The sequence below is a fragment of the Eschrichtius robustus genome, chromosome 17 (genome assembly GCF_028021215.1).
Source record: "Eschrichtius robustus isolate mEscRob2 chromosome 17, mEscRob2.pri, whole genome shotgun sequence".
In the NCBI taxonomy this organism is placed as follows: Eukaryota; Metazoa; Chordata; class Mammalia; order Artiodactyla; family Eschrichtiidae; genus Eschrichtius; species Eschrichtius robustus.
This window is the reverse complement of record NC_090840.1, coordinates 50,376,724-50,404,452: the sequence shown is the minus strand read 5'-3', so window position 1 is coordinate 50,404,452 and position 27,729 is coordinate 50,376,724. Positions and strand designations below refer to the sequence as shown.

General features: G+C 34.6%; 1 protein-coding gene across 1 annotated transcript in view; it reads left to right on the top strand.

Moving 5' to 3' along the window:
• The window catches only part of RNF19A (ring finger protein 19A, RBR E3 ubiquitin protein ligase), a 59,264-nt gene that overhangs the window by 13,539 nt on the left and 17,996 nt on the right, over positions 1 to 27,729 (top strand). The window contains exons 2-3 of the mRNA XM_068525671.1: positions 12,526 to 13,291; positions 23,498 to 23,706. Coding sequence (XP_068381772.1) covers positions 12,618 to 13,291; positions 23,498 to 23,706 — 883 coding nt within the window. The 5' untranslated portion in view covers positions 12,526 to 12,617. The remainder of the gene's footprint in view (positions 1 to 12,525; positions 13,292 to 23,497; positions 23,707 to 27,729) is intronic.

Below are 27,729 nucleotides of genomic sequence, written 5' to 3'. Positions count from 1 at the left end.
AAATCCAAGTAATTTAATGCCTCAAATTTCTGTTAATGAACTTCTTGTTCAGATGTACAAAGGTCTGTTTATTTGGGGCCAAAATTAGCTTGTGTGCAGATACATCATTTCTAGTACATCACTTCTAGTTGTAGTCTGATCAAAGGAAGGCTTATGATAATTAATTCTGTTTTTTGGTAATCAACTACTACCAAATTGTACCTAGGCATATTTAAATTTGATATGTTGTTTGCAACTCTATGTAGTAAATGCTATGGAAGATAAATATTTCCTTTTTTCAGTGCCTTTGGAACTTTATTTAACACTAGAGGAAGAGCAAGGCCAAAGAAGTGAATTAAGTTTCAAGGATATCCCCCACTGTTTACTTACCATATTTGTTTCTGAAGTTATGCACAGTGAGCTAAATTAATTTTCTCTATACTAGATCATTTGGTCAGATAACTAGTGATTCGTCTTTGTACAACTTAAATTGTCTGCTATTTATTATGCTAGGAAACCATTGTCACTGTGAAAAATAGAGTGCTGTCAGAAGCACGTACGTATAGTCTTTTAGAAAAAAAGCTTTAAATGGGATATTGATAAATATTTGTTCAGATTATGGGACTATCATATATGCTCAAATATAAAATCAAGTCTTTTTTTTTTCAATATTATGCTTATGAAAAAAGGGAATCACTTTATTATAATTTATATCCTTGCCAAGTCAGTAATATTACTATTTGGGGAAGACATAGTCTGAAATGTCTTTATTCAGTGCTTGGTTAGGATGCACTAGAATGAAAGTTCCACAGAACAAGGGCCTTGTCTCTCTTGTTCACTCTTATATGTCTACCACCTAGAAGAGTATTTGGCACATGATAGGCACTGAACATATTTGTTGAAAGAGTAAATGAATTAATGATTATAAAGAATAATGAATTAATGCATGCTTAAGCTAAAATTTCCTATGACAGCATCGTATACAGATTCAAGAATACTGTATCTCAGATCCTTTGGTAAAGGTCTCCTTTGGAAAACTGCCAGATGTTTTTCCCCCAAAGTGTGTACAGCTTTCCTCTTGAGGAAAAGTTCATGCAGCACAGGGCAGCTGAAAATCAAGCAGAAAACTAAAGTCTTACTGGCCTAAGGTGTCAAGGGATGGAATTTGGGACTGCCAGAATGGCTGGAAATTAAGTGGATAAATCCCAGAAAGGAGGGAGTTGTAGTAGGATAGCCCCAAAATCTATGAAAAAACTCCCCTGAAATACCTTGGTGACCCCTGAACTCTGCAGAAAGATTCCAAAGAGCTCAATGGAAAATAATAGCAGTTAGGCTGAAAAAGCTGACTAGAGATTTCACCTGCTACTCTCTGCAGGGGAGACAATTTGGTGTTTCATTCCCACCAAATTAAGGGGTTTTAAACATTTGTGCCCAGAGACCCATTCTAAGACATAAAACCAGCCTCCACAGTTTTGACTTTATTAGCCAGTGATTTAACTGCCAGGTATGATAAAAATCCTCACTCTTAGAAGCAGATAAGAAGCTGTAAAAGTCTCTACTGCTTAACATCCACAAAATCCAGTTTATAATAGACAACTACTAGACATGTGAAGAATCAGGATAATGTGATTTAATGTCAAGACCATCCACCCCAAAATGGTAGCTGACCCTAAAATTAGCAGAATTAGCAGACTTTAAAGCAACTGTAATATATTCAGTGACCTAAAGGGAGATGCATGATCATGATGACTGAATAGATGGGCAATTTCAACAGAGAAATAGAAACTATAAAGAAGAATAGATAGTCTAGAACTGAAAAGTACAATATCTGAAATAAAGATTTTACGGAATGGATTTAACAGCAGATTGGAGAAGGAAGAGGAAAAAGTTGATGAACTTGAAGCTAGATCAACAAAATTTGCCAATCCAAAGAATGGATAAAAAAGATTACAAAAAATGAACAGAGCCTTGATGGCCAATGGGACAGTATTAAACTAACATGTGAATAGCAGAAAGAGAGATAAGAGACAGACATAGACAGACAGTAGGGTAAAAAATATGTTCATTGAACCCCAAGTAGGATAAATAAAAGGAAAACCACATCTAGGCATATCTTAATCAAACTGCTGCATGTCAAAGATGGAAAGAAAATGTTAGTGTAGCCAAAGGGGAAAAACCCCCACATTACTACAGAGGAATTAAAATATCAATGAAGGATGACTTAATCAGAAATGATTGGAGACCAGAAGACAGTGGAATGACCTATTTAAAGTTCTGAAAGGATAAAGCTATCAACCTGGAATTCTGTATTCGGAACAAAATATCCATGAAAATGAAGGTGAAATAAGGACATTTTTCAAATAAACAAAACTTGAGAGAATTCATTGCTAGGAAACCTGCAACACCAAGAAATGCTTAAGGAAGTTGTTCAGGCTGGAGGGAAATGACATCAGACATCAGATGAAACTTGGATCCACAAGAAGGAATGAACAGTACCAGAAATGGTAAATATGTCTATAAATAGATTTTATCCTCAGAAAATACTTTGTAAGCATATAAAGCAATGAAAGAAGAACTTGGTAGATGTGACTAAATAAACATCTTAAACCTCTTCAAAAATCACAAAATTCAAGGGCAAATATTAAGAGGAAGTAAATATGAAAGGTTTAAAGTCAAAGAGGACCATTAATGTTCCAGTGTTAAAATGGGCAAAAAATATGAACAGATAAATCATTGAAAAAATAAAGAGGGCTGTAAGCGTGAACAAACGTTCAATTTGTTTAGTAATCAAAGAAATGGAAATGAAAGTACTTACTTTTTTTTGCCACTTAGAAAAAGCTATTGAAATGATATAGGGTGTTGATGAGAATTCAGGGAAGTAAGCACCTTTCCAGTTGGTGGGAGCATAAATTGGAACAAAACAGTTCGGTAGTTTATTTCAAGAACATATTTTGGAAGTCCATACCACCTAGGTAGCAAGAAATTCATACACCAAGAAGTAGCCTACCAAATTAGGTCAGAGGTAGGTAGAAAGGAGATCATTATTCAATAATTGGTGTTGAGATAACTAGCTAGCCATTTAGAAGAACTCAAATTTTGATCTCTACTTAGTCCTAACATGAAAATAAATTGAAATGGATGAAACATGTAAGCAATAAACAAACAAAGCATAGAAATACCAGAAAGAAACATGAGCAAATTTTAAAAATATAATCTTGGAGTGAGCAAGATGTTCCAAGACAGATATAGAATCCAAAGGTCATAAAGAGAAAGATATGTGAATTTGAACACACACACACACACAAAATTTTAAATTCCTACATTGGAAAATTGCCATACAGTTTTTTTTTTAATTTATTTGACACATAATAACAAAGTTCCTTTACATAAAAGGCCTTATACCAACAGCAGGATGTGAACATGTGGTTAGTTCACAGAAAATGAAATGTGACTTGGAAACATTTGAGAACCACATATAATACCAAATATATAGTCATTAAAATTTTTTCTTTATTCCTCATCTTCTCTCAACCTCTCAACATAAGTATATATGGCTGAAAAAGTTTAATGGCCTGTTATGCTTTTGTAATATAAAATAGTATTTTAGTAGCATCTAAAATAGAAAGTCTCATTTCTTTATGTTCTTTATTCTCACTTGAGTATGAGATAGCTCAGGCTTCACTAGTGACCAGAATTAATTATCAGTAGAAACTGTGCTGGGAATCTCTGTACCTATTCCCTCCTCACTTCAAACAAACAAAAACAACTTTATATTTAGTCCTCTTTCCGTTCTCTTCAACAGTGCTATTAAGTGTTTTTGCATTCTACTTTTATTACATTCATGTTTTAGAGGTGCTGAACATCTGGGTGTCAGACATCAGTAAAAGAAATTGAAATCAGAAACCGTAGGTACTCTTTGCTCTTATACTTAGCATTTATCAACACAAAATTACTGGATTTTCTCCGTCTTTCTACCTTTGTGAGAAGTAACAGAAGAAACCTAATTTTAGCTGAATAACAGAGGCAAAAACAGATATTCAAGAGTATAATGGGATTTTCTCTTGGTAAATTAATTTCTTTATTGTCTATAAACTTTATTTTGCCTAGCCTTCTATCTCCAAAATACCCTTTCATGAGTCTTAAATCACACAGGCATGTGGGTGGTTAGTAGATGCTACTAAAACGTTTGTAGTTAGGAGATGTTTATTGGTTGAATATTTTAAATCTGTAATTCTTGAAGTTGTATAATGTCAAGATATTCAACATGTCTTATTTATCCTGTAGCACAAGGGTCCCCAACACCCCCAAACCACGGACCACTGCCGTGGCAGCACAGCAGGAGGTGAGTGGCAGGTGAGCAAGTGAACCTTCATCTGTATTTACAGCCGCTCCCCATCGCTTGCACTACCGCCTGAGCTCCACCTCCTGTCAGGTCAGTGGCGACATTAGATTCTCATAGGAGCGCACACCCTACTTTGAGCTGCGCATTCGAGGGATCTAGGTTGTGCACTCCTTATGAGAATCTAGTGCCTGATGATCTGAGGTGGAGCTGAGAATGTGATGCTAGCGCTGGGGAGCAGCTGCAAATACAGATTATCATTAGCAGAGAGGTTTGACTGCACAGAGACCATAATCAATTGCTTGCAGACTCATGTCAAAACCCTATCAGTGAGTGGCAAGTGAAAACAAGCTCAGGGCTCCCACTGATTCTGCATTATGGTGAGTTGTATAATTATTTCATTATATATTACAATGTAATAATAATAGAAATAAAGTGCACAATAAATGTAATGCACTTGAATCATCCCGAAACCGTTTCCCTACCCCCGTCCATGGAAAAATTGTCTTCCACGAAACCAATCCCTGGTGCCAAAAAGCTTGGGGACCGCTGCTGTAGCACTTGTGGGTAAAGATTCTTTTCACAGTTTAAAAAGCTGGATGTGGTAAGGTTGTATCACTTAAAGAGAATCTTACAGCAATAACAAGCCAAAAGCAAAGATATGAACAGAATCCTCAGTTCCTCACTTCCACTTATGTGTGTTCTGCATCATAATTTATTTATCCAGTGTTTATTAGGCACCTACAATAAGTTACAAGTTGTATTAGGTACTAGAGATACAAAGCTTGTCTTACATTTCACTTCAGCTAACATTTAGCATAGTGCCAGGTTTTAGCACGTGCCAATTTCACTTTCTTCTCATAACATCTATTTGAAGTAAGTGGTATCATCCATATTTTGTAGTGGAGATCACAGACTCAGGAACGGACATAATCTGAAATTTTATAACTAACAGTGGCTGACCAGGTCTTGACTCCCAAATTCTCTTCTTTATACATCCAGACTGGGTGTTTTTTATTTGCCCCTCCAGATCCACTCCTCATCCTTCCTTGACTTTCTCTGTGCCCAGAGGAGGTTGACCTAGTCTAAGGACTGCCTCACTTGGGCTCCTTTGTTGGTTTCTCGTTGGATTTAGCCAGTGTGAGGCATTGGTGGATATTGGAGATCCAGAGAAGAGAGAAGCTGGGTATTTATTCTTCCAGTTGCCATTGGACAGCTCTCTCCCTGCTCCTTCTTTCAGAAGGCTGGCAGTGGTTTCCTGAGTACTTTGCCATCCCTGTTGGTTCCTTTAACCCTACCCACACCTTTGTAAATGAGCCCTTCAGTTATCTCTTTGAAACTGCTTTGTTTTTTTGCTAGGACCCTGACTGATACATACAGCTTTTCAAACATGGGCTACTATTTTTATGGATCTGAGCTTTCTAACTGTTTTTATCTATCCTGTGTTTATAAGTTGAGCATTTAAAATCTGCAACACATTTTCACGTCAAACAATATTGTAATTGTTTATTAGGTGCTTCACCTGGAATGGTCAACTTCCATAATTTTTACGAAGAATAAAAAATAGCATGCTGCCAAATTAGATGTATTTTTTGATGCGTCAGTATGAAGTTATCAGCACTTCTACTACATCTTTGGTCCATAAAGCTTTGACACGTGGTAGAAATACCTTTGTTGTGGGCTATTCCTATTTCTTAATTCCTCACATATTCCTCAAGAGGTACAAAAAAGTTAGAATCAAAGAGATCTTGACTTTAAAGAGGTATAAACACTGTGGGCTAGAGAAGGTTAGGTAAGCAGGTTCAGGTCTTTGTCCTTCATACCAATCTCAGGTGGTAGTCTTCAATTTAAGTACATAAAAAGGTCAGGAGGTGGGGCTCCTTTGCCAGCGATAAAAACTAATTTTTCAACCAGTTTCTTCAGGGGGATGAAAGTGTGTAGCAGCAATTGGCAGAGAGTCTTCGTTACTTGTTGGAGTTGTGCTAGACTGGGAAAGAGGGGAAAAGAGAGCCATTTCTCATATTTTAATTAGCAAGTGATTGGAATTTCTTGTGACATTGGTGTTAAGAGAATTGCCTCCTATATGATTTTAGATACTTGGTTGAAAATACATAATATGGGGTCTACTTGTATTTTACTCTCCTTTTCTGTTTCACTAAGCTCTTCTAGCATCTGCAATTACAGATCTATACTTTTATTTAGAGGGGAAAGGTATACCCACTAAGCCAACAGCCATAACATCATGGAGGCCAACCTCAGTTATCTTTTTCCCCCACTGCTTTTCTTCATGTTATCGATGTGTTGTACTTCGACAAATCCTTGTGATAGTAAATCAGTTTAAAGAATATCCAAAGTTGGGGATTATTAGGAGTTGTATACATTTCAAATTATATCATAAAGTACATTTACTGCCTCTCATCATCTCTTCCTGCTCTGAAATGATGTAAACTACTCTAGGTTTTTAATACATAATTTATTTTGCATTTGATCCAATAGACCTCATATTTGTCTTTGTAAACTTAGTGTGAGCTAATTGGACGTTTTAAAAAGTAGAGCATGGGGCTTCCCTGGTGGCGTAGTGGTTCAGAGTCTGCCTGCCAATGCAGGGGACACGGGTTCGAGCCCTGGTCTGGGAAGATCCCACATGCTGCAGAGCAGCTGGGCCCGTGAGCCACAATTACTGAGCCTGCGCGTCTGGAGCCTGTGCTTCGCAACAAGAGAGGCCGCGATAGTGAGAGGCCCACGCACCACGGTGAAGAGTGGCCCCCGCTTGCCGCAACTACAGAAAGCCCTCGCACAGAAACGAAGACCCAACACAGCCATAAATAAATAAATAAATAAATAAAATTAAAAAAACCACAACACTGAGCTTTCCTACAATCTACACTTCCCTGTACGTGACACTCCACAACATTTAAAAAAAAAAAAAAAAAAAAAGTAGAGCATGTATATGCCTAGGAGGCATGACAGTGAAATAACAAGATTTTTTCTTGTGCTTATGAAATAGTAGCATCACTTCAGTGACATTGTGTCATTTTAAGAAATACTCATTTGGTATTTATTCACAGTGTCTATGTTCATGACACCATCTTGTCTGTGTGTGGTACTAAAGAAATCACAAATATTCAAGTTCTACATTGAAAACCTTATTAAAACATTGACGGTAATCAGGGCAGAAAAACAAGTGAACACAGTAAAAATTTCTTATCTGAGTTATAAAATGTGAGTACAGTTTAGTTAGGAGGAGAGAAAAGGGAGTGGCATTTCAGATGGGGGAATGGCTTGAATAAGGCATGGAATTGAGGGATAGTTAAGACCAGCCCTAGATGATATGTAAAATATAATTGTCTTTTGTTTTCTGAGACAATTTTTGATATACTGATAGTGACTGGAGTTGTTTCATGAAGGCAACTGCAGACAGATGATGGTACTGAGGCCGAGATATCAGAAGACCTGAATTTGACCCTAAACCCTGTTATTGCCTAACTGTGCAATATTTACCCTCTCTGCACTTCAGTTTTCTCATCTATCAAATAAGGATAATAATACCCATTCCATAGGGCAATGAAGTTTAAATCAAAAGTGCTTTAAAAGCACTTTAAAACTCTACTGTGTAGTGGTATTATTATATACAACGTATTTTCCCTTCTTTTTCCAACCAGCAACCCAGCTTTTTGTTTTAGAACTCAAATAATATTTTTGTCTTAATGGTGTGTGCATTTCTGAGGCAGAACATAACAATAGTATGACAGATTGATACAGTTGATAGTTTACTTTAAAAAGTTGAGTTCAAAAAGAATACTATATTAAATGATGCAAATAATAGATTTTTATTTTTCATTGGAGAATAAAATCAGCTTTTTCTAAAAATAAGTTTCTAAATCACTGAAAGTTTTTTTTTTTATAATTTCACACATTTTTGTCATCTGTTCAAATTGGCAGAATTTCTGTAGTGCTTTTTTTGTTTTTTTGGTGGTTAAGGGTATAGTCTCAGAAATCCAAGTTAGTTTACTAATTTCTAAATGTTTATGCAAATAAACAGTTTGATTAAAAACTCTTTGTTATGGGTGAACCATATAATCTTAATTTCATATACCACTAAAATAATTAGGTTTAGTTCTTTACTTAATACTCTGAGTCTCTGATTTCCCATCTGCAAAGTTAGAGTAAACTTTATATTGCTAAAACTTGTATATTGTAAATCACTGAGAGGAGGGGAAGGAGGGACGAATATGTCCACACTTTGGGGTGTTGGGGTGAAATATTGACTATATCTTTTGAATCTGCTGTTATGCAGCGCCTCTTATTAATCTTGTAGGTGGCTTGCAAGATGGCTTCCTTTCTTTTTAAGATGAATTCTGTAATAGCCTATAGTTTGTCATAATGTCTGAAAGACTCCAAATCTGGTGAAAATGGGCTCAGCTGTTTTCAAGAATTGTAGTAACAGAGACAAATTTAATGTATATAAGTTTATAACTATTGGTTTTGTGATATATATTTCTTCTCCAGACATATCGCATTGAGTGTAGAGACCCATGTCTATCTTGTTTGTGGTGGTAACCTCAGGGTTTAGCACATGCTAGGCTTAGACTTTAACTCTGAAATTAAGCCAAAGTCCCCTTGATTGAGGCATTCCCAATACTGTTGGGTCACATGCTTTTAGACACCTTTCGTGGATTTTTTTCTACAGGATAGTCATTAATTTATGTGGTTTTTTTTTAATGTCTCTCTTATCTCTATACATAGGTTTTTAAGTACTACCTCACTATAGCCCCATAGGCTGAAAATGACTATAAACTGAGGTTGTTTTTTTCTTTTTAATGGCACTTTTATTTTTAGTACCTAAACTAATGAAAAACAAGGAGCCTTGTTTTGGAGGCCAAGGCTATAGAATTCTGTTTTTAAGTGAAAGTGTTTAGCACACTCTCTTTAGAATTAGTGGTTCTTGACCAGCGTGTGCAACTAAATTACTGAGGAACATTTTCAAAATATACAAGTTCTGGACCACATCCTACCCAGCTACCCAGCTCTAGAGTGGAATATGCTTTTTGTTTGTGGGGTTCAATTAGCTGTTTTTTTAAAAAACTGTATGCAATAGATGCTCATGATACAATTGTAAACTATGCAGAAAGCAGAAAGTGAATACTAAAGATTATTCTCCCCAAGGTAGCCATTGTTAATGGTTTAACATTTTTCCAGAAATGGTGTAGGTACATATAAACCTCTGTGGGTGCGTTTTTTTCCACAAATGGGTTCATACTATACATACTATTTTGCAGTTATTATTGTTCACTCAGTATTATGTAGCGAGATCTTTTCCGTATCATTACACGTAAATTGTGGTTGGTTCCTTTATTTTTACCAGTTCCCTGTGGGACACAAGTTATTTCCAGGTTTTGTGTGGGGCTTGTTTGCCTTGTTTTGTTTTGTTTGCTTCTATCAGCTAGGCTGCAGTGAGTTTCCTTGCACAATATTTCTTTGCACACTTGTGTCATATTTTCTGAAGGATAAATTTTACATGTAGGATTGCTGGTCAAAGGACAGTTCCATTTTGAAGTTTGATAGATAGTGCCAAAGGGTTCCCCAGAGTTGTGCCGATTTGCAGTCCTCCCAACAATATGTGAGGTGCTTCTTTCAATACACGTTCACCAACCCTTTCAACCTTTGTCAGTCTAATGTGTACAAAGATGGTGTATCTGATGTTTGAATTTTCATTTCTTTAGCGTTGTTGAACACTGTTTCCTATCTTCCTAATTTTTGTAATTCTTTTTCTCCAAACTTCCTCCTTACATCCTTGCTTATTTTACTACTAGGTTGTACATCTCTTTCTTACTAATGTGTAAAAGCTGTTTGTATACTAAGGAAATTTGTTCATTGTTATACATGTTTTACTAATTTATCACGTCATCCTACTTTATAGTATTTTTTACCATATAAAAATATTAAATTTTTTAGTATTCAAATTTGTTTCTTTTCCTTTGATGCCTATTTGTTTATTTGCAGTATGTTTTAGAAAGGCTTCCTAAGTGGGATGACCGTATGTTCTAGTTTGCCCCTGTTATCCTAGTTTAAATATTAATAGCACCTCCATTCACTCTTACTAGGTTCTTTTTTGGATAATTAATTATATGGGTATCAAATTTCTAAAAGTGTGTTTTGAAAAATTCTCCAGCTGATATTCATTAAATACCACTGGTTTAATGTTTTAAATGATACATTCTTAGGACAGAATCCCCAAGATAGATTCCCTCTACAGTTCTGTTCATTGATACATTTATTGAACCCTGTTGTACAAAAAGCATTTTGAGATGCAAGAGAACATAATAACTATAAAGAAGAAAATGTGCAGAAAATTTTAGTTCATTTACCATCACACTCTATATTTCCCTCAGAATTAAGGGAATATGCTGCAGATGATGGGGAAATATAAACTGATAGACATGAGTAAAGTTTGCCTGAGTGAAATATGTGTGGATATCACCTCAGGGAGCTTGGTTTTTTTTTTTGACCTTTAATCGTGTTATAACAGTCACCAAGAAAAATGCATTAATCATGAGTCTGTGGGTCAGTGATTTATCACAAAGTGAACATACCTTTGTAACCACTATACATGTGCCTCTTCCTTTGTGCCTCTCCTCAAAAGGTAGCTACAGTACTGACTTACAACAACATAGATTAGCTCTGCCTGTTTTTGAACTTTATTTAAATGGAATTATACAGTACATGTCCTTTTATGAGAGATTCATTCTTGTTTTATGAGTAACAGTATTTTGTTCATTTTCATTGCTTTCTGGTATACCAGAATATACCAGAATGTGGAATGAATATACCACAACTTGTTTATCCATTCTACCGTTGATGGAAATATGGGTTGTGACCAGTGTTTGGGCTTATTATAACTAGTGTTGCTGTGAATGTTGTTATGTAGATGTTTTGGTGCATGTATGCATTCATTTCTCGTGCATTCATATCTAGGAGTATAAATTGGGTAATAGAGTATCCATGTGTCCAAATTTGGTAGCTACTGTTAAACAGTTTTCCAAAGTAGTTTTCCAAACTCCTACCAGCAGTCCACATCTTTGCTAACATTTGGAAATGTCAGTTGGAATTTTAGCCATTTTGCTGGGTGTGTAGTGGTCTCTCAGTGTGGCTTTAATGTGTACAACAAATGATGTTGAGCACTTTTTCATATTCTTTTGTGAAGTGCCTGTTATGTCCCTCACCCATTTTTCTATTATATTGTCTGCTTTGTCTTGTTGACGTCTAAGTATTCTTTCCATATTCTGGATACTGGTCCTTTATTAGTTTTATGTGGCAAATGTCTTCTTCCACTCCCTTAATACTGTCTCTTCATTTTATCGTAGTCCAATTTAACAATCTTTCATTTTATGGTAAGTACTTTAGTATGTTTTGTTTAAGAAATCTTTTCGTTGAAATATTCTCTTCTATCAACTCCTAGAAGCGTTATGATTTTACTTTTCACATTTAGATCTATGAACCATCAATTGATTTTTATGCAGGGGGTTAGCTATAGGTTAAGTTCCTTTTCTCTTCTCAGATGGTAACCAGTAAAACAGTACTATGTTGTTTTTGTTTTGTTTTTGACGAGGCCATTGCTAATGCTCAGCAGTGTCACTTTTGGCAACAAGTCAAGTATCCGTGTGTGTATGTGGGACTTTTTTCCTGGACTGTGTTCTGTTCCACTGGTCTTTGTAGCCATCTTTCTGATGTACCACACTGTCTTCCTAATTACTGTAACTTTATAATGAGTCATTATATCTGGCAGTGTAAGAGCATCCCCCGGCCCCCCCACCACACACACACTTTGTTCTTCACAATTGTGTAAGCTCTACTTAGCCATTTGTATTTGCATGTCCATTTTATTGTCAATTTTTTTTAAACTCCTAAAGGCAGTGGGAATCATTGAGGTTTGAGTGTGATAAAAATCAAAAGTTTTGTACAAGATTTTAAGAATAAGGTCAGCTCAAATCTAGACTCTTAAGCTTAAGTAATATCTTTGTTATATCAACACTGGTTTTATATTCTCTTGTAGACTACTCAATAAACTGGCCTTATTTAAAAAAATCAAAACCAAAAACTAATGGTTAAAGAACATACTTGTTTGAAGTTTCATAGAGAGTTTGTAAGTTTATTAAGAAACATGCAATTAAATAATCTTGGTGTTTTTGTTTTCTTTTGTTTTTCAGAACATCTGTGATAAGTCTACCATAAATTGAACTCTTTCAAGAATTCTCTGAAGGAACCGAATAGGATTTTCTTACATCATGACTTAATCTGAATGCAAGAACAAGAAACAGGTTTTATCTCTAAATATAATGAAGGGCTGTGTGTAACCACAGACCCTGACTCAATTCTAATGAGCATTTTAGACATGAGTTTACATCGGCAAATGGGTTCAGATCGAGATCTTCAGTCTTCTGCTTCATCTGTGAGCTTGCCTTCGGTCAAAAAGGCACCCAAAAAAAGAAGAATTTCAATAGGCTCTCTGTTTCGGAGGAAAAAGGATAACAAACGTAAATCAAGGGAGCTAAATGGCGGGGTGGATGGAATTGCGAGTATTGAAAGTATACATTCTGAAATATGTACTGATAAGAACTCCATTTTCTCTACAAATACCTCCTCTGACAATGGATTAACTTCTATCAGCAAACAAGTTGGAGACTTTATAGAGTGCCCCTTGTGCCTTTTACGGCATTCTAAAGACAGATTTCCTGAGATAATGACTTGTCATCATAGATCTTGTGTGGATTGCTTACGACAATACCTAAGGATAGAAATTTCTGAAAGTAGGGTTAATATCAGTTGCCCAGAATGTACTGAACGGTTTAATCCCCACGATATTCGCTTGATATTAAGTGATGATGTCTTGATGGAAAAATATGAAGAATTTATGCTTAGACGGTGGCTCGTTGCAGATCCTGATTGTAGGTGGTGTCCAGCTCCAGACTGTGGGTAAGAAGATTTTGTTTGATTTTTCTTGAGTTAATTTTTTTCTCTGTGGATAAAATAAGAATTTGCTGACTGTTACTCAAAAGAAAAATCTTAACATGCCAGGTAATTCATTCAGTAGACAAAAATATGTTGAGTATGTACCATGTGTCAGGGACAATGTTAGATATTAAAGGCAGGAATCTTGTCTTACTCATTTTTATATTGTCTTTGCATCATATATTCACTTAAGACTGTTTTCAGAAGAAAAGGATGAGATGGTAGAGTGCAGGATCTAGTCCTATTGATTTTCCCCCTCCATTTGGAGAATTTTTATTTTGTTATAATAGATGAAATGATCAGACATTTTGTTTGTTTGCTTTTGGTGGGGGAGTCACGCGTATAAACTTAAATGACCCTTTTGAAAGGCACCTTAATGCGTGCCACAGTATGATGTGTTCATGTGTTGATGTGTTCTTGAGACACAAGATCTAGAGGTTATGTAATACTTCATTTGCCTCAAGTTTTTGAATTACAAATACCATTTTCCCAATATTTGAAGTAAAATAATTTTGCTTGTATATTTGGTTATTATGTTAACAGCAGCTCCTGTTAATAGAGTATTTACCACGTATGGTTGTCAGAACTAGAAAAAAATAGTCATATGCTTTTCACGAATAAGGAAAGCCATAAACCCTGGATGAGTTTAGCATACCATTAGTAAGCCAGAGATTATAAATAAGAGTTTGGGAAAACCCAGAACTTCCAAGATTATCTGGGTATAATCAGAGACAAGGCTGAAATGTGAGTTTAATTTATCAAATGACAATTTCAGGACTCTGTCTGATCAAATCCATCATTAAAAACTTATTGAGCAGCAAATTTTCAGATTGTATTTAGTCTATGAATTCCATAATTTTAAATGAGAAAGGTAATAGTATGTTTCTAGCCAGTGCAGATTCCACCAGTTTTCCCAGGTATCACTAGCACTTGACTGTCCACCAGAGATTTCTGTGAAACATAAAGCATTAAAAATATTAGATTATCTAATTATTTAACATTTTATGAATTCATTAGTTGTGTGAAGGACTCGGAGGTACTGTTCAGTATCACATTTGTATTATGATCTCCTATAATGCAGGATGCTTGTACTGTAACATAAATTAAAAAATAATATATTAAAGATACTATCTAAACTGGGCTAAGGTTGGCTGTGCTTCCAGGTGTATGGTAGAAGCAAACTCTGGACCTGTGAAGGGTTAAATTCTCAAGAAAAAGATGGGAAGAAAATAGGGATAATGAACAGTGCCTTTAAATAATTTGAACTAGAGAAGAAGAGCTTAGGTACGATTGTATCACTCTTGATCCCGTGGACCCCTGCAGAATATTTTCACTAGGGCAGGTGTGCACATTCATTAGAGTAGATTTCAAGTTGATTACAAATTTTAGGTTTAAAAAAAAAAAAGCCTTTTGCAAGTCATTATAGCAAGTATCCCTATAGCAAGAGTTCAAACAGAAGTATTTTGCATTTCATCTGGACAAAGTGTGATTTTCTAACTGTCTTTCATGGAACCCCTGGATAAGAGGTGTTTCACAAGTTCCTTTAAGCATTTAATAGCTTTAAAAGAAAATGTGTGAAAATGATGGAACAAATTAAAAGGAGGCTTTCGTGTCAGAACCTGTGACCAGGAGAGACTGAGAGAGTAAATCCAGGAGCACAAGCTTTCTGGTCACTAAATAGGTATGTTCTCTTGTGCTGGGTTGATGGATCATGTCATCATAGTGGACAATATCAACACTATCAAGCTAATAGAACACAATAGATAGGGCTGACATAGATTCTCACTTGTATAAGAACTTGATTTGGGGACTTCCCTGGTGGCGCAGTGGTTAAGAATCGCCTGCCAATGCAGGCAACACGGGTTCAATCCCTGGCCCAGGGAGATCCCACAGGCCGCGGAGCAACTAAGCCCGTGCGCCACAACTACTGAGCCTGCGCTCTAGAGCCCGCGTGCCACAGCTGCTGAAGCCTGTGCGCCTAGAGCCCGTGCTCTGCAACAAAGAGAAGCCACCCCAATGAGAAGCCCACGCACTGCAACGAAGAGTAGCCTCCGCTCGCCACAACTAGAGAAAAGCCCTCATGCAGCAAAGAAGACCCAGTGCAGCCAAAAATAAATAAATTTATTAAAAAAACAGAAAAAGAACTTGATTTGGGGGGAAGAATGCCAAACCAACTGGGAAAGGATTGATTATTCACCATAAAAGAATTGTGAAAATTAGCTATTTGAGGGGAAAAAATTAGATTGTCACCACATATAATAAAACAAAATCAAAACAGATTACAGAGGTAAGTTATACAAATAAAAGGAAAAAATTAAACTAAAAGAAAATATAGATTGATTAGCTCACTTACTGCTATATTATTTAGTAAAATTGAACACACATTTACCCTGTAACTTAGAAGATCCACTCCTAGTTAAATGCCTCAGAGAAACTCTTTACTTGTGTGCCAGGAGACATCTAGTTAAGAGACATGTTTAAGAATGTTCATAATAGCAAAGAAACGAACAAAAAAGTTCATTAACAGTAAAATGGATAAATGCATTTAGTTTCATGGTTACCTCTTGTGAGGAAGAAGAAGGGATGTGAACTTCAAAGGGGCAATCAAGGAACTTCTAAAGCCACAGATAAACAAGGTAACCATAGGTTCTGGTTTGCCCAAGATAGTTCCAATTCATGCTTATTGTACTGGTGTAAATTTTAATAGCATTACCTTTCTTTTTCAGGTGTTCCAGTCAGGTTGTGAATTATATGATCACCCTACTGATACTGTTCTTAACTTGTGTGGTAGATTCAGGGGGTATTCATTTTATTATTCTTTATAAATCCTTTGGTATATATGACATTTCTCAGTAAATTTAAATTTTTTTCATAGTCTCATACTCTTAGGTATTTTGCACATTTTCTTCTTATTGAGACATCATTGTTAAAAAATAATATGGCTTAGGTATTCTAAGTATTTTGGAGAGGAAGACATGAATGTTAGCTCAAGTATAAAATAATCTTAGAATAATAGAAACACCTACTTTAATAGATTCCTTTATTATGAAAACCACTTGATTGTTATATAAGTTTAACAGAGAATTAGTCTTGATTAATTTGGCTATAAATTAATTTTTGGTTTTGGTGGTTGTTAGTAGTCTTACGCACAAAGGACAAAACATGTCACAGAGATTAATTACTTTATGTATTTTCATTTGTATTCAATTTATGCTGGCTCACTAGATTAGTTAGAGCATATTTTATATACTTGATTACGTTATAGGTTTTATGGTTGTGTTATGTGGAAAAGATCACCCTGTGACAAAATTTATACATATGCTTTGAAAACATAGAATACTGCTTAAGACCTCATTACAAATTACAATTGTATTTAGCATGAGCGTGGACAGACCTGATTTTGAGTCTCTATCCTATCATGTTTTTAAGGATTGAGAAGCTTTTTAATGTTATTGCTAGCATAATTCCTAGCACACAGCAAGCTTTTTATAGTTCTTATTTATCATTCCTCATCTCCATTTCTGAAGTTTTGTTTTTATTTTTTTAAATCAGACAGTTCTTCAAATATTTACTGCACCCATGTGCCAGGTACTGGGGATTTTTAATAACTAACAAAAGATGAAAATCTCTGCCCTCTTGGAACTTATTAAAATCTTTGGATTCACAGAGAGAAACTTCTTATCTAAACTCCATTTATTACTGAAATATGGCACAGGGGATACTGGTGAATATCTGTTTGACAGTTATTCATAGCAATGCATAGCCAGTAGTACATACTAGGACCACAGGCATGCGTGTAGTATTTTAATCCCTTTCATTGTACAACACACTTGAAAGACTTTTTTCCAGAAATGCTAAATGTGAAATTATGTTTTCCTCTTGCTTTTGATACTTACCAAAATGACCATTTTCTGTATCTGACACCAATTTTACTTAAACATGTAGTTAACACACTGAGAAATATTGCCCTTAGCTCAGAGTAGAAAGAAAACCTGACCTGGTTTCTATTTGAGACTTCTGAGGGTTTCTGACCTAATAGTCTTTCCACTCTTCTGAGGGCCAGGGCAGATTAAGCTTGTTTAAAGGACAGTATGTGTTTCTGAAAACCCCTCTTGCGAAGGGGTCTAGGAGGCCAAACCTGTGAGCTGTGATTTAACCAGTGTGGAGTTATGTGGACTGCTTCTAGAACATGCCAGTCTATACAGGTTCAGAGAAAAATCTGGCCATGGCTGAGGAAAAGAATTACAGTGAGGGACATGTAGGAGGGGAAGCATAAGACCTGTCTTGGATAAAAATATCTATTACCTCTGCCTAGGAGGCTTAGTTTGTACATTGTCTAGGCAGATAGCAAAAAACTGGCATTTTGGTTTCTGTCATCACTTGTTTCAGTTGGCTAAGACTACCCTTCTACTAGCACACATTATCCATGTCATCTCATGTGAGTGCTTCTGACTTTACTGGGGAGCTTTGAATATGCAGGAACATTTATTATACTAGAATATAGTTAATGATTTAATGTCTGTGAGCCCCTCAAGAGTAAAAATAAAAATAAAAAGTATTTTTTCTTTATAACCACAGGTTAACCGCATGCTCAATAAAGAGTTGCTGAATGAACAAATCTGAATATATGCCATTAATGTAAATCATATGTCTTAGGAACAGTTAACAAACCATTTTTAAGCAATGTGCTCAACTATAATCAGGTTTGTTAAGCTTTGAGCTGATTTACTGACATTTAAATGGCTCTAAATAATAACTTACTCTGGTGGAAGATACTGTTCATAATGGATACTGTTCATAATGGAGTGGCACCATAGGCTTAGGAACTAAGGAACATGTATTTTTAGAATTTTATTCTATCTATATGACTCTCATTCCCATCCTCCAAAGAAGGGTTTTAGCCATAACTTGCCTGTCTTTTGACATGCTGGAAATGCTTTTGTAGGTTAACCTTTTAGAACAGAGAACAGGTCCAACTTTGATTTTCTCCCAAGGAAACAAGTACATGTGTCTGAGAAAACAAGAACCGAGTTGATACATAAGACACAGGAGACATATCAGCTTTCTCTTACTAATTAGCTAAAGAAGTTAGGTTTAGATATGCATCCCAAATGGCCTAACACCCCACCCTGAAATTAGACAGACTTCTGCAAATAATCTGGGCGGTTCTCTACAACCGTAGACCTCCCCTCCCCTACAGCATGTACTGGAAAGCAGAACAGAAAGCATCCTCTCTAGGAAAGCAGATCCTGAAAGGGGGAACCAGGAGATGAGCCTCACTTTGTCTAGACCGTCTCTCAAATATATTAATTAAGTCACTCCTTTTCCACGGAATAATAGTAACTTCTTGCTAATGGAATCATGAGCCTATTGATTTGAATATAAAACTTGACTTTTCCCCTTAACTGGATCAAGTAATTTTGGTATTTCTGATTATATTTTCTTTGTTCTTTAAAGGTTGTGTTAAAGCTTTGTGCTTTGGGGGAAAAGTTATCTTGGACCCCTGGATAATCTTTCTTTTCTTTTTTCTCATTTTTTAATTAAAAATGTTATTGAGACTATTATATCTTTCTTAGGATTCCATTTCATGTTTGGTATAGTTTGTTTTTCTTACTTGTTCCTTCATGAGGAATTTGCTGTAGGCAGAGTATACGACCCTAGTTGGTATTCCTACTTCCTCAATGCTAATTTGTGGAACTCTAGTACTGTGAAACACTCCCAGGAAATAGATGTCATGGTCAAATAAATTTGGAAAATAATGTTTACTATATATGTACATTATTGATATGTTAAAAATTATTTTAGCAAATCCTATAGTAAAAACACAAACAGAAAAGTAATTTTGCTTAGCATGTCCCTAACTTGACCACTGAGTTCTTTCTTAGTATGTTTCACCTATTAACAATCCAACAAATAGAAAATATTTCTGGAAAAACTGCCCTGTTTCAGTCCCTTTCTGTCTTTCCCACTTTCTTCCTATCCCTCCACTGCTGCTAAGTAGGAAGGTTTAAACATTTCAAGTAACTAGAGATCTTCAGCTGAAAAATAGAAACAGAAAGTAAGACCTGAGTTAAATAAGGGATCATAGAAGGAAATGGAACTATCTTCTGAACCAAGATTTGTGTACAGTTTAAGCCACAGATGTTTAGTTAGTTAACTAGTATTATTCAGTTATTTCTGTGACCACCTGCTGAGCCTGTTATTCTCTCAAATAATACCTAATGCATTAGAGCATTGAAATTTTTCTTTAAAGCAAATATTTTGTATTTAATTTAGTTTTACCATTTGCTTCCATTATAATTTGAGAGCTGTTCTCCAGTGGAAAATAAGTTTGGTTCCCACACAATGAAAATCATCTTCAAGAGTCCTGACATTCTGTTTTCAAAATATGTGAATGCTAGGTACATTTAATTGCTCGATATATTATATAATAGAATGTGCTTAACACAGTTACTAGGATTGAATGTGTGTGAAAACGGAACACTTACATAGTAAACTCTCAATAATTGTTAGAATAAGAAAAAAGTTCTAGACAAAATACCCTAACTTTTATAGTTATCAAAATTCACAGTCATGAAAATATTTGGTTAGTATTGTTAAAGATAATCCTGTTTTTCTTTGGAATTTGCTTAGATTGAATGGGACTTAAATGTTTAGCTCTGGGGTAGGACATCTAGCTTTTCTATTTAAAAAAATACTGCAGAGTAGCATAAAACAAGTTTGATGAAAAAAAAAAAAAAAAAGGAAAAAAAAACAAGTTTGATGTACTTTATCTCTAACATTTGAGTACATATGATGTGCTGTAAACTAATTCTCTCTTTTCCTTTCCCCCACCTCTCTCTCCTCTCTATTTCTCTCTCCTCTTTCTCTCCCTCTCTCCCTACACACACACACACACACACACACACACACACACACACACACACACACACGGTAATTACACTGCATATTTTTTAAATTCTAAATAGATATCTATAAGCAGTCATTTTCAACAAGCTTAAGTCTCTAGACTCAAAGCTTTAAGTAATTTTCATCTTAAAGCAGTTTATAAAGCTCTTTGGAAATTTGATTATTGAGAAGAAAATATGAGTCCTCAGTTATTTCGCCATAACCCTTCATGTTTTTATGGATATTTTGCCAGATTTTGGAACTTGTGAAATTTTGAAATGGCAAAATTGACATTCTGCTTTTAATTCTTCTTGTCAAGATGTGAAGAATTCCCTAAAAGGGCTTTTTCTTGAAAGGCTATCTCTAGATAGCCTAAATCACTAACTAGAAATTAAGTCACTTCTTAAAAGTTTTGCTTAGTGATATGCTAGTACACTGAACAGCCTCTACAAAGGTTAGAATTGCGATATAGCCCAATTTCTGCTAATCTACCTCATATATTTTCGTAAATATTTGTTTTCTCAGAAAGGATATTTTCTTCCTAGATTTATCTAGTTAAAGCAATCTCGATGTTCATATTTACTGTAAATCTGTTTCCCTATTTAATTATTTGAAAGTTCTTAAGCTTGTGTCTAAATTTGGCTTTCACAATCATCACTAAGAATTACTGCATTTTATTCTTGCAGCACGGTGTACATTTATACTTCAGTTGTCCAGTAAGATTTCACCATATAAAGCAGTAAGATTTTTACTTTGTTATGTCTAGAAAGGCTATCGGTGTTTATTTTAAAATGAATATTCAGATATTAATATTCAGTTTAAATGACATACATTATTTACATAGATGTAGAAATGATAATGGTCATTAATCAAGCATAAATGCAGAGGTACTAGAAATGTCATTGAAGCAGTCATTTGCTTATTTGGCCTTCTAAAGGTCAAGGCCAAAGCTGAAGCTGTTTTGAGCTGAATACTGAGGCTAAGCCAAACTTTAGTGAATCCCTATTTTATGTTTGGGAAAACTTAGTTGTAGGGAGATTGCATAACTTACATAAAATTATACAGGTAATAAGTGGTAGAAGTGGAGTTTGGTAGTCTAAACTTTTCTTCTGCTTTTATAAATTGTGACTGGCTTAAAAAAATAGTTGGTCTTAACATAGTCCCCTACACACACACGGGTTTCCCCATTCTGTCTCTTGCCTTCCCTCCTTTTTTCAAGAAGAAGTAGGATAGAGAAGAGGTTTAGAAGAGAATGCCATTTCCTTTTCACTGAAATTACTACTATTATAAAGACTGCTTTAGATTATAACTCGGGAGAAAATAAAGAGTCTTTCAAAAATTGTTTTCTTTTTATTGAGACTGCAATTAATTAGCCGTCAGGGAAATGGAACTTTCCTAGATTACCCTGTGTTGATTTAAATTGCCTTTAATTCAGTCGTGTTTGAACATATTTATGATAGACAATGGTAATTGGAAAATGGCCTATCAAAAATAAATTGGAATTTCATATGTAAAGTTTAAGTTTAAAGGGTGAGAAACTAAGGAAGCAAGAGGTACAAAATTGGAGAAACTTCCTTACTCCTAACATTTTGCATAATTTAATAGATTATCTTGAAATTCAATAAAAATCTCTGTTACAACTATTATTTAAATTTTATTCCACTAAGAAGAGGAGCCCTGAAAATCTCCCCTAAATTTCTAGGCAAAATGTTTGATATTTACAAAAGCCTCTTATGCATAGATGACTTGTTTGTTTCTCTTTCAAACACTAGACTTTTTTAATTGAAAGTTTTATTGAGATGATTGTAGATTTATGTGTAGTTGTAAGAAATAATACAGAGATATTCTGTATATCCTTCAAACAGTTTTCCTCAGTGGTACCATTTTGCAAGGCTGTAAAGCAATATCACAACTAGGATATCGATATTGATACAATCTGCCTATCTTATTCAGACTTCCCCAGTTTTACTTGTACTTATTTTTGTGTGTGTATTTAGTTATATACCATTTTATCACCTGTAGGTTTGTGTATCCATATCCACCACCATAGTCAAGGTACTGAACAATTCCATCACAACAAATATCCCTCATATTGCTCTTTTTAAATACATCCACCTCGCTCCTGCCTGCTCCTTGACCCCACCCCATTCCTAACTGCTGGCCACCACTGATCTGTTTTCCATTTCTAAAATTTGTCATTTCGAAAATGTTATATAAATAGAATCATGAAGTATGTAACTTTTTGAGACTGACTTTTTTCACTCAGCATAATACCCCAGAGATTCATCCAAGTTCTTAAGTGTATCAGTAGTTCCTTTTTGTTGTTGAGTAGTATCCCATGGTATATATGCATCATAATTTGTTTAACCATTCACCTGTTGAAGAAGGACATCTGGGCTGTTTCCAGTTTGGGGGCTATTACAAATAAAGCTGCTGTAAACATTTGTATACAGGCTTTTGTGTGAACATAAGTTTTCATTTCTCTGGGATAGATGTCTAAGAGTGCCCAGAATTTATTTTAAGTCAGAAATTCTTAAAGTGCCAAAAATATTAACTCAGAAAATAGATATTAGTCACAAATCTGCTGTTCTCAGTCTTTTATCTGAAGCAAAATAGCAAATTTCCTGATGGAGAAATTAAAGTTTGTGTACCTTTTATTAGGAGATTGGCACCAAAGACAACTTCTGCCATGCATCTTAAAAACAAAAATATGAGAATTTATGCATAAATACAAGATATTCACAAAATGTATGAATTGGCCTCATTTGCCATTAACTGATAGGTATAGCTGATCCATAGTCATTATAATTTTAAATAGGTAATTTTTTAATCTTTCTGATTTTAGCATTAACAAGTAGTTGTAAAAATTAGAAATATGTAAGTATATAAAGAAGAAAAAACCCTAATACCAGGGAAACTACTGTTAAGACTTTTGGTATATTTCTTTTTAGTCTTTTCTATGTGCATATAATACTAACTTAATAGAATTTTAGGACTAGGCTATATATACAGTTTGGTGTCCTAGTTAAAAGTTGAAAGTTAAAAGTTGAAAATTAAACTTTAATAATTTTTTTAGGCATTTATATGTCTTCATTTGTGAACTGTTTATTTTTTCCCCATTTTTATATTGATGAGATAGATAGTTTTAGGGTTTATGACTGTTAGCTCATGCATAAATAGAAAACTTTTTCAGGAATAGCATTTCAATTGGATAGTATTTTTACTTAATGAGTATCTCTTACTTTACATCACATTTTAAATCTTTTTTCTTGTTCTTTAAAGGTATGCTGTGATAGCATTTGGATGTGCTAGCTGTCCAAAATTAACTTGTGGGCGAGAAGGCTGTGGAACAGAGTTTTGCTACCACTGTAAACAGATTTGGCACCCCAATCAGACCTGTGATGCTGCTCGACAGGAGAGAGCCCAGAGTTTACGTCTGAGAACTATACGTTCTTCGTCCATTAGTTATAGTCAAGAGTCTGGAGCAGCAGGTATTTACATCCAACTTCTTCTAGTAAATATTTGACACATATAGAACACCAGTTATTTTAATTTAAAAATGCAATATTCAGTCCCTGTGTCCTTTCAATTTTCAAAAGTGTTTTACGTGTTAGCATTTCTGTCCCAGAAGCACTCATTCTTTCTGTAGAAGAAAGTGGTATTGAGTTGGAAAGATTCTATTGTCCAAAAAAAAAGGAAGAAAGGAAGTGTCAGTGATGATTTATATAACTGATAGCTGAAGATGGTCTGAAACTGATGTTTATAAAGGTGTTTTATGCAAAGCTTAGCAACTATTTTTAAAAAAATATAATTTTGAATATATTACCCTTAGAGATTATTTCTCATTGTATAAATATCACCCAGTTACAAATTTAAAACAGTATTTATTTTTGGAATCCTTTTCATTTACATGTTTTGTGAAATACAATTTTTATTTACAGATATTACCAATTCCAGGATCAGGGATTCAGAATCATACCTTAGTGAGGAGTACACTAAGAACTTTGTGTCTTTGGCTAGGAATTTAAAAATTACTTGGAGATCTATACATGAGCAAACATACACATCTCATAAATCTTAAAAAATTTTTAAAAAGTCTGACCATCTTAATGTTCTTTGAATAAAAATTCAAAAAAACTAATATTTCACATTCATAGAATTTTCACTGTTTATTGGAACTTCAGTCATTTTTAGAAAAATATTAACTTTTTTCATTGATTATAAAAGGAAAAAACTTGGAAAATACAGAAATTTATCAAGAAAATAATTTACATTCCTACCAGCAGTGTATTAAAATAGTCATGTACTTTATGCTACTAGAAAAGAAAAGTCTTAATATTTAAAGTTGAATTTAAAATTAAACTTTAAATTCAACACTTAATATTTTATACAATGGACATGGATTTTCTTGCTTGTTCACTGATTGACTTGTTTTATTTCCTTTCCTAAAGATTTGGGGTAGAACTCCAAAGGTATTAATAATAATCTGTAGGTATTGGTTCAGAAGCAATTCAGAGAGGACCTGAGTATACCTAAACTGTCCTCTGTAGAGTCAGCTATAGCTATTAAGTGGTCCCCTTGGAAATGATATCCCTCTTCTCTAAGTGGGGATGGATATTTATCGCTTACAGGACACACAGACACATAGAGTAGGAGAATGGACTCTGGCATCATCGTCTGGATTTGAATTCCAGCTTCTTCACTTATTCTCTGTGTGACCCTGAGCAAGTTACTTGCCTCATCTATAAGATAAAGATACTAATAATACTTAAGTCCATAAGGTTGAAACATTTCCTGGCTCATAGTAAGTGCTCTGGCTATATGAGATAGGGAAACTTAGAGAAACCACAGTCCCCTGCTAGAGATTTGCATATATCTGAGCCATCATTAAAGAAAAAAAGAAAAAGAAAAGACATGACTAAGAGATGACTTTTGTTATTAATTTTAAAGTAAACATCATGATTTAGTCATCCCAATGAATGTTGGTCTTCCTCATAGTCTTCGTGGGAGATTTTATGTTTATTTAGCAGTGCTATCCTGGAATGCCTTACTGGTCATAACCCTTATACATTCACTTAAAATTATCCCTTTAATGTGAGTTTGATTTCTGGGGATAACCAAAAGTTCCTTTGCAGCAAAGTTTAACACCTAGAGTAACATACCAAGTTGAATCACTGGTTTGGTGTGGATCCAAAGTAAGATGTGCTTATATGATCATGAGTGTGACTTTATATATATATAAAGTAGCTTTGAAAGTAATTATGAAAGAAAAACTTCCAAATGATTTGAGTTAAATAGTAGCATTGTTGGAATAGCCTCCCTCCCAAGGTGATTATTTTAAAAAATAAACTTCATTTGGAATTTTTCCATGTTGATTTAAAAATCTTATCTCATTGTTCTGAAAATATAAGGTACATGCATTTTCACCTACATTGTTCCAAAAATCAAAGCTCTCAGAACAAAAGTTCAGTGGTAGTTTCCTTGATGTAATCTATAAAAAAATTAAAACCTTGAACTTGGCTTTTCACTGACTTGTGGAAAGACAAGAGGAAAGGGAACTACCATCTGAAATAGTTTTATTAATTCCTGTTGTTCTAGATATCGTGGTATTTTTTGGTCTCTCATTATCATGATACATTTAAAAATAGTCTGCACTTTTAATAATAATTGCTTGGTATAATAATAATAATTGGTTGGCTATTTCTTTCTAATCAGTTACCTGAAGTTAAATAAGTATGCTTAATTATATGGTACATTAAATAATTTCTATTATGATTATATTTGTCTTTAAACTCTGACAGTATTGCATCTACATGAGACTCTTATAGCCACCAGGGAGTTTACACACTTTGAGTTACTGCATTTTAAATGAAACACATATTTTTCATTTTTGTCTTTATGAAAATATATTTAATTGGCTCAGCTCCCCACCTACCGCTGTCCCCTATTACTACCACCCCTAAAGATAATCACTGTTAACATTTTGTTGTAAGTCTTTATAGGCAATGTGGCAGGGGCAGGGGAGTTTCAAAACAAGTTTTGAGAACATAATATTTGGTAACCCAGTGTTTTTTTCTTAATATGACAATGGCACATAATTTAACAACAAATAGAAATATAGTAATTTAAAAAGACAAAAGCTTTGCCAAACACTTTAAATAGAAATGGAAAACCGTTTTTGTTTTTTTTTGTATAAAGGAGCTGTGGATTAATTGTTGCTTGGGGAGTGGGGCATCATTTGACCATCTAATCATTAAAACAATTTTATTTAGGATTTTTGCATTTTGAGACAATTTTGAGAGAAACACATTATCTAATGTGCACAGTAAAATTTTTTTTTTCCAGTTTGTTGTTCCAGAAACGAGACAAAGCAGACAGATCATTTAAATCATGACTTATGGATTTTTAAATTTTTATATTCTAGTAATTATGTGTTTTGGTCTGGCTGCATAGAATTGTCAGTTTGCTCAAAATTGTTTGAATCGTTAAAACAGTAATTGTGAGCATCGACCAGTTCTTAAGTTAAAAAACAGCTTTGGCCCTAAATGAAGCGCTAAGGAAACCTGAATTCACTGATAAAGCACAGGTAAAATTTGACCATAAAACTTGTAGAAAGGAAAATAGAATATAGCTTAATGCTTATCATGTAAGAAATTGGAACAAATACTTGAATTCAGTGGCTTGCACTATACATATCTTTTCTTAACTGTCTTATATGTAGTTCGAAAATACGGCTGATTACTAGTAACAGTAAATAATTACTGGTTGCTATTTAGATAGATGCCAAAGTTCAAAATAGTTGCATAATTTGAGATAACTCTTATTCTGTGTTAGCGATTCCTGAAGTTATGTACCGCTTGATTGTAACTTGGCATCTTTGTGCATTGTAACCATATTACTATACACGAAGCATACCACAGCATTTGAATAAATGAATAAAATGGACAAAGTTAACTAATTAAAAACAGTCATGAGCATAACCAACAAATGGTTGCTTTAATTCTGAAACTATTTTCCATTGTGTTTATAACCATACAACCCTTACTTAACCTCTTGCCTCCTGCCTTTTATCTGAGTTCTGATTCTTTGCAAGGCCCATCTGTCTATTGTATGAATTAAAATACGAGAAAAAGGCTGCTTTTCTACAGATACCTGTATTATTTTTACAGTGCCTATAGTTGATGTTACCTAGAAGAGAGATGTAAACTCATAGTGCTTTTTTTATGTAGTGCTTCAGGTTACTCTCGAATTGTCACTTCCTGTTAGTATTCATTCACTAAAGGAATAGTATACAGAATATCTACATTTAATTTAAGTGGTGATGGTTAGAAAAGTCCTGGAACTTGAAGTGCTGCTCATTGAAGACAGCTGTGGGGTAGGGACAAAGACAAACTTTATATAGTTCCCGGTTTGCCTAGAGCTGCCCTTGGTTCTCATTTCTCTTTTTATTATTTTGTTATTCTTTATTCTCATTGTTCTGCTACTGTTGGAAAAATGTTTACAGTTTGAAAATT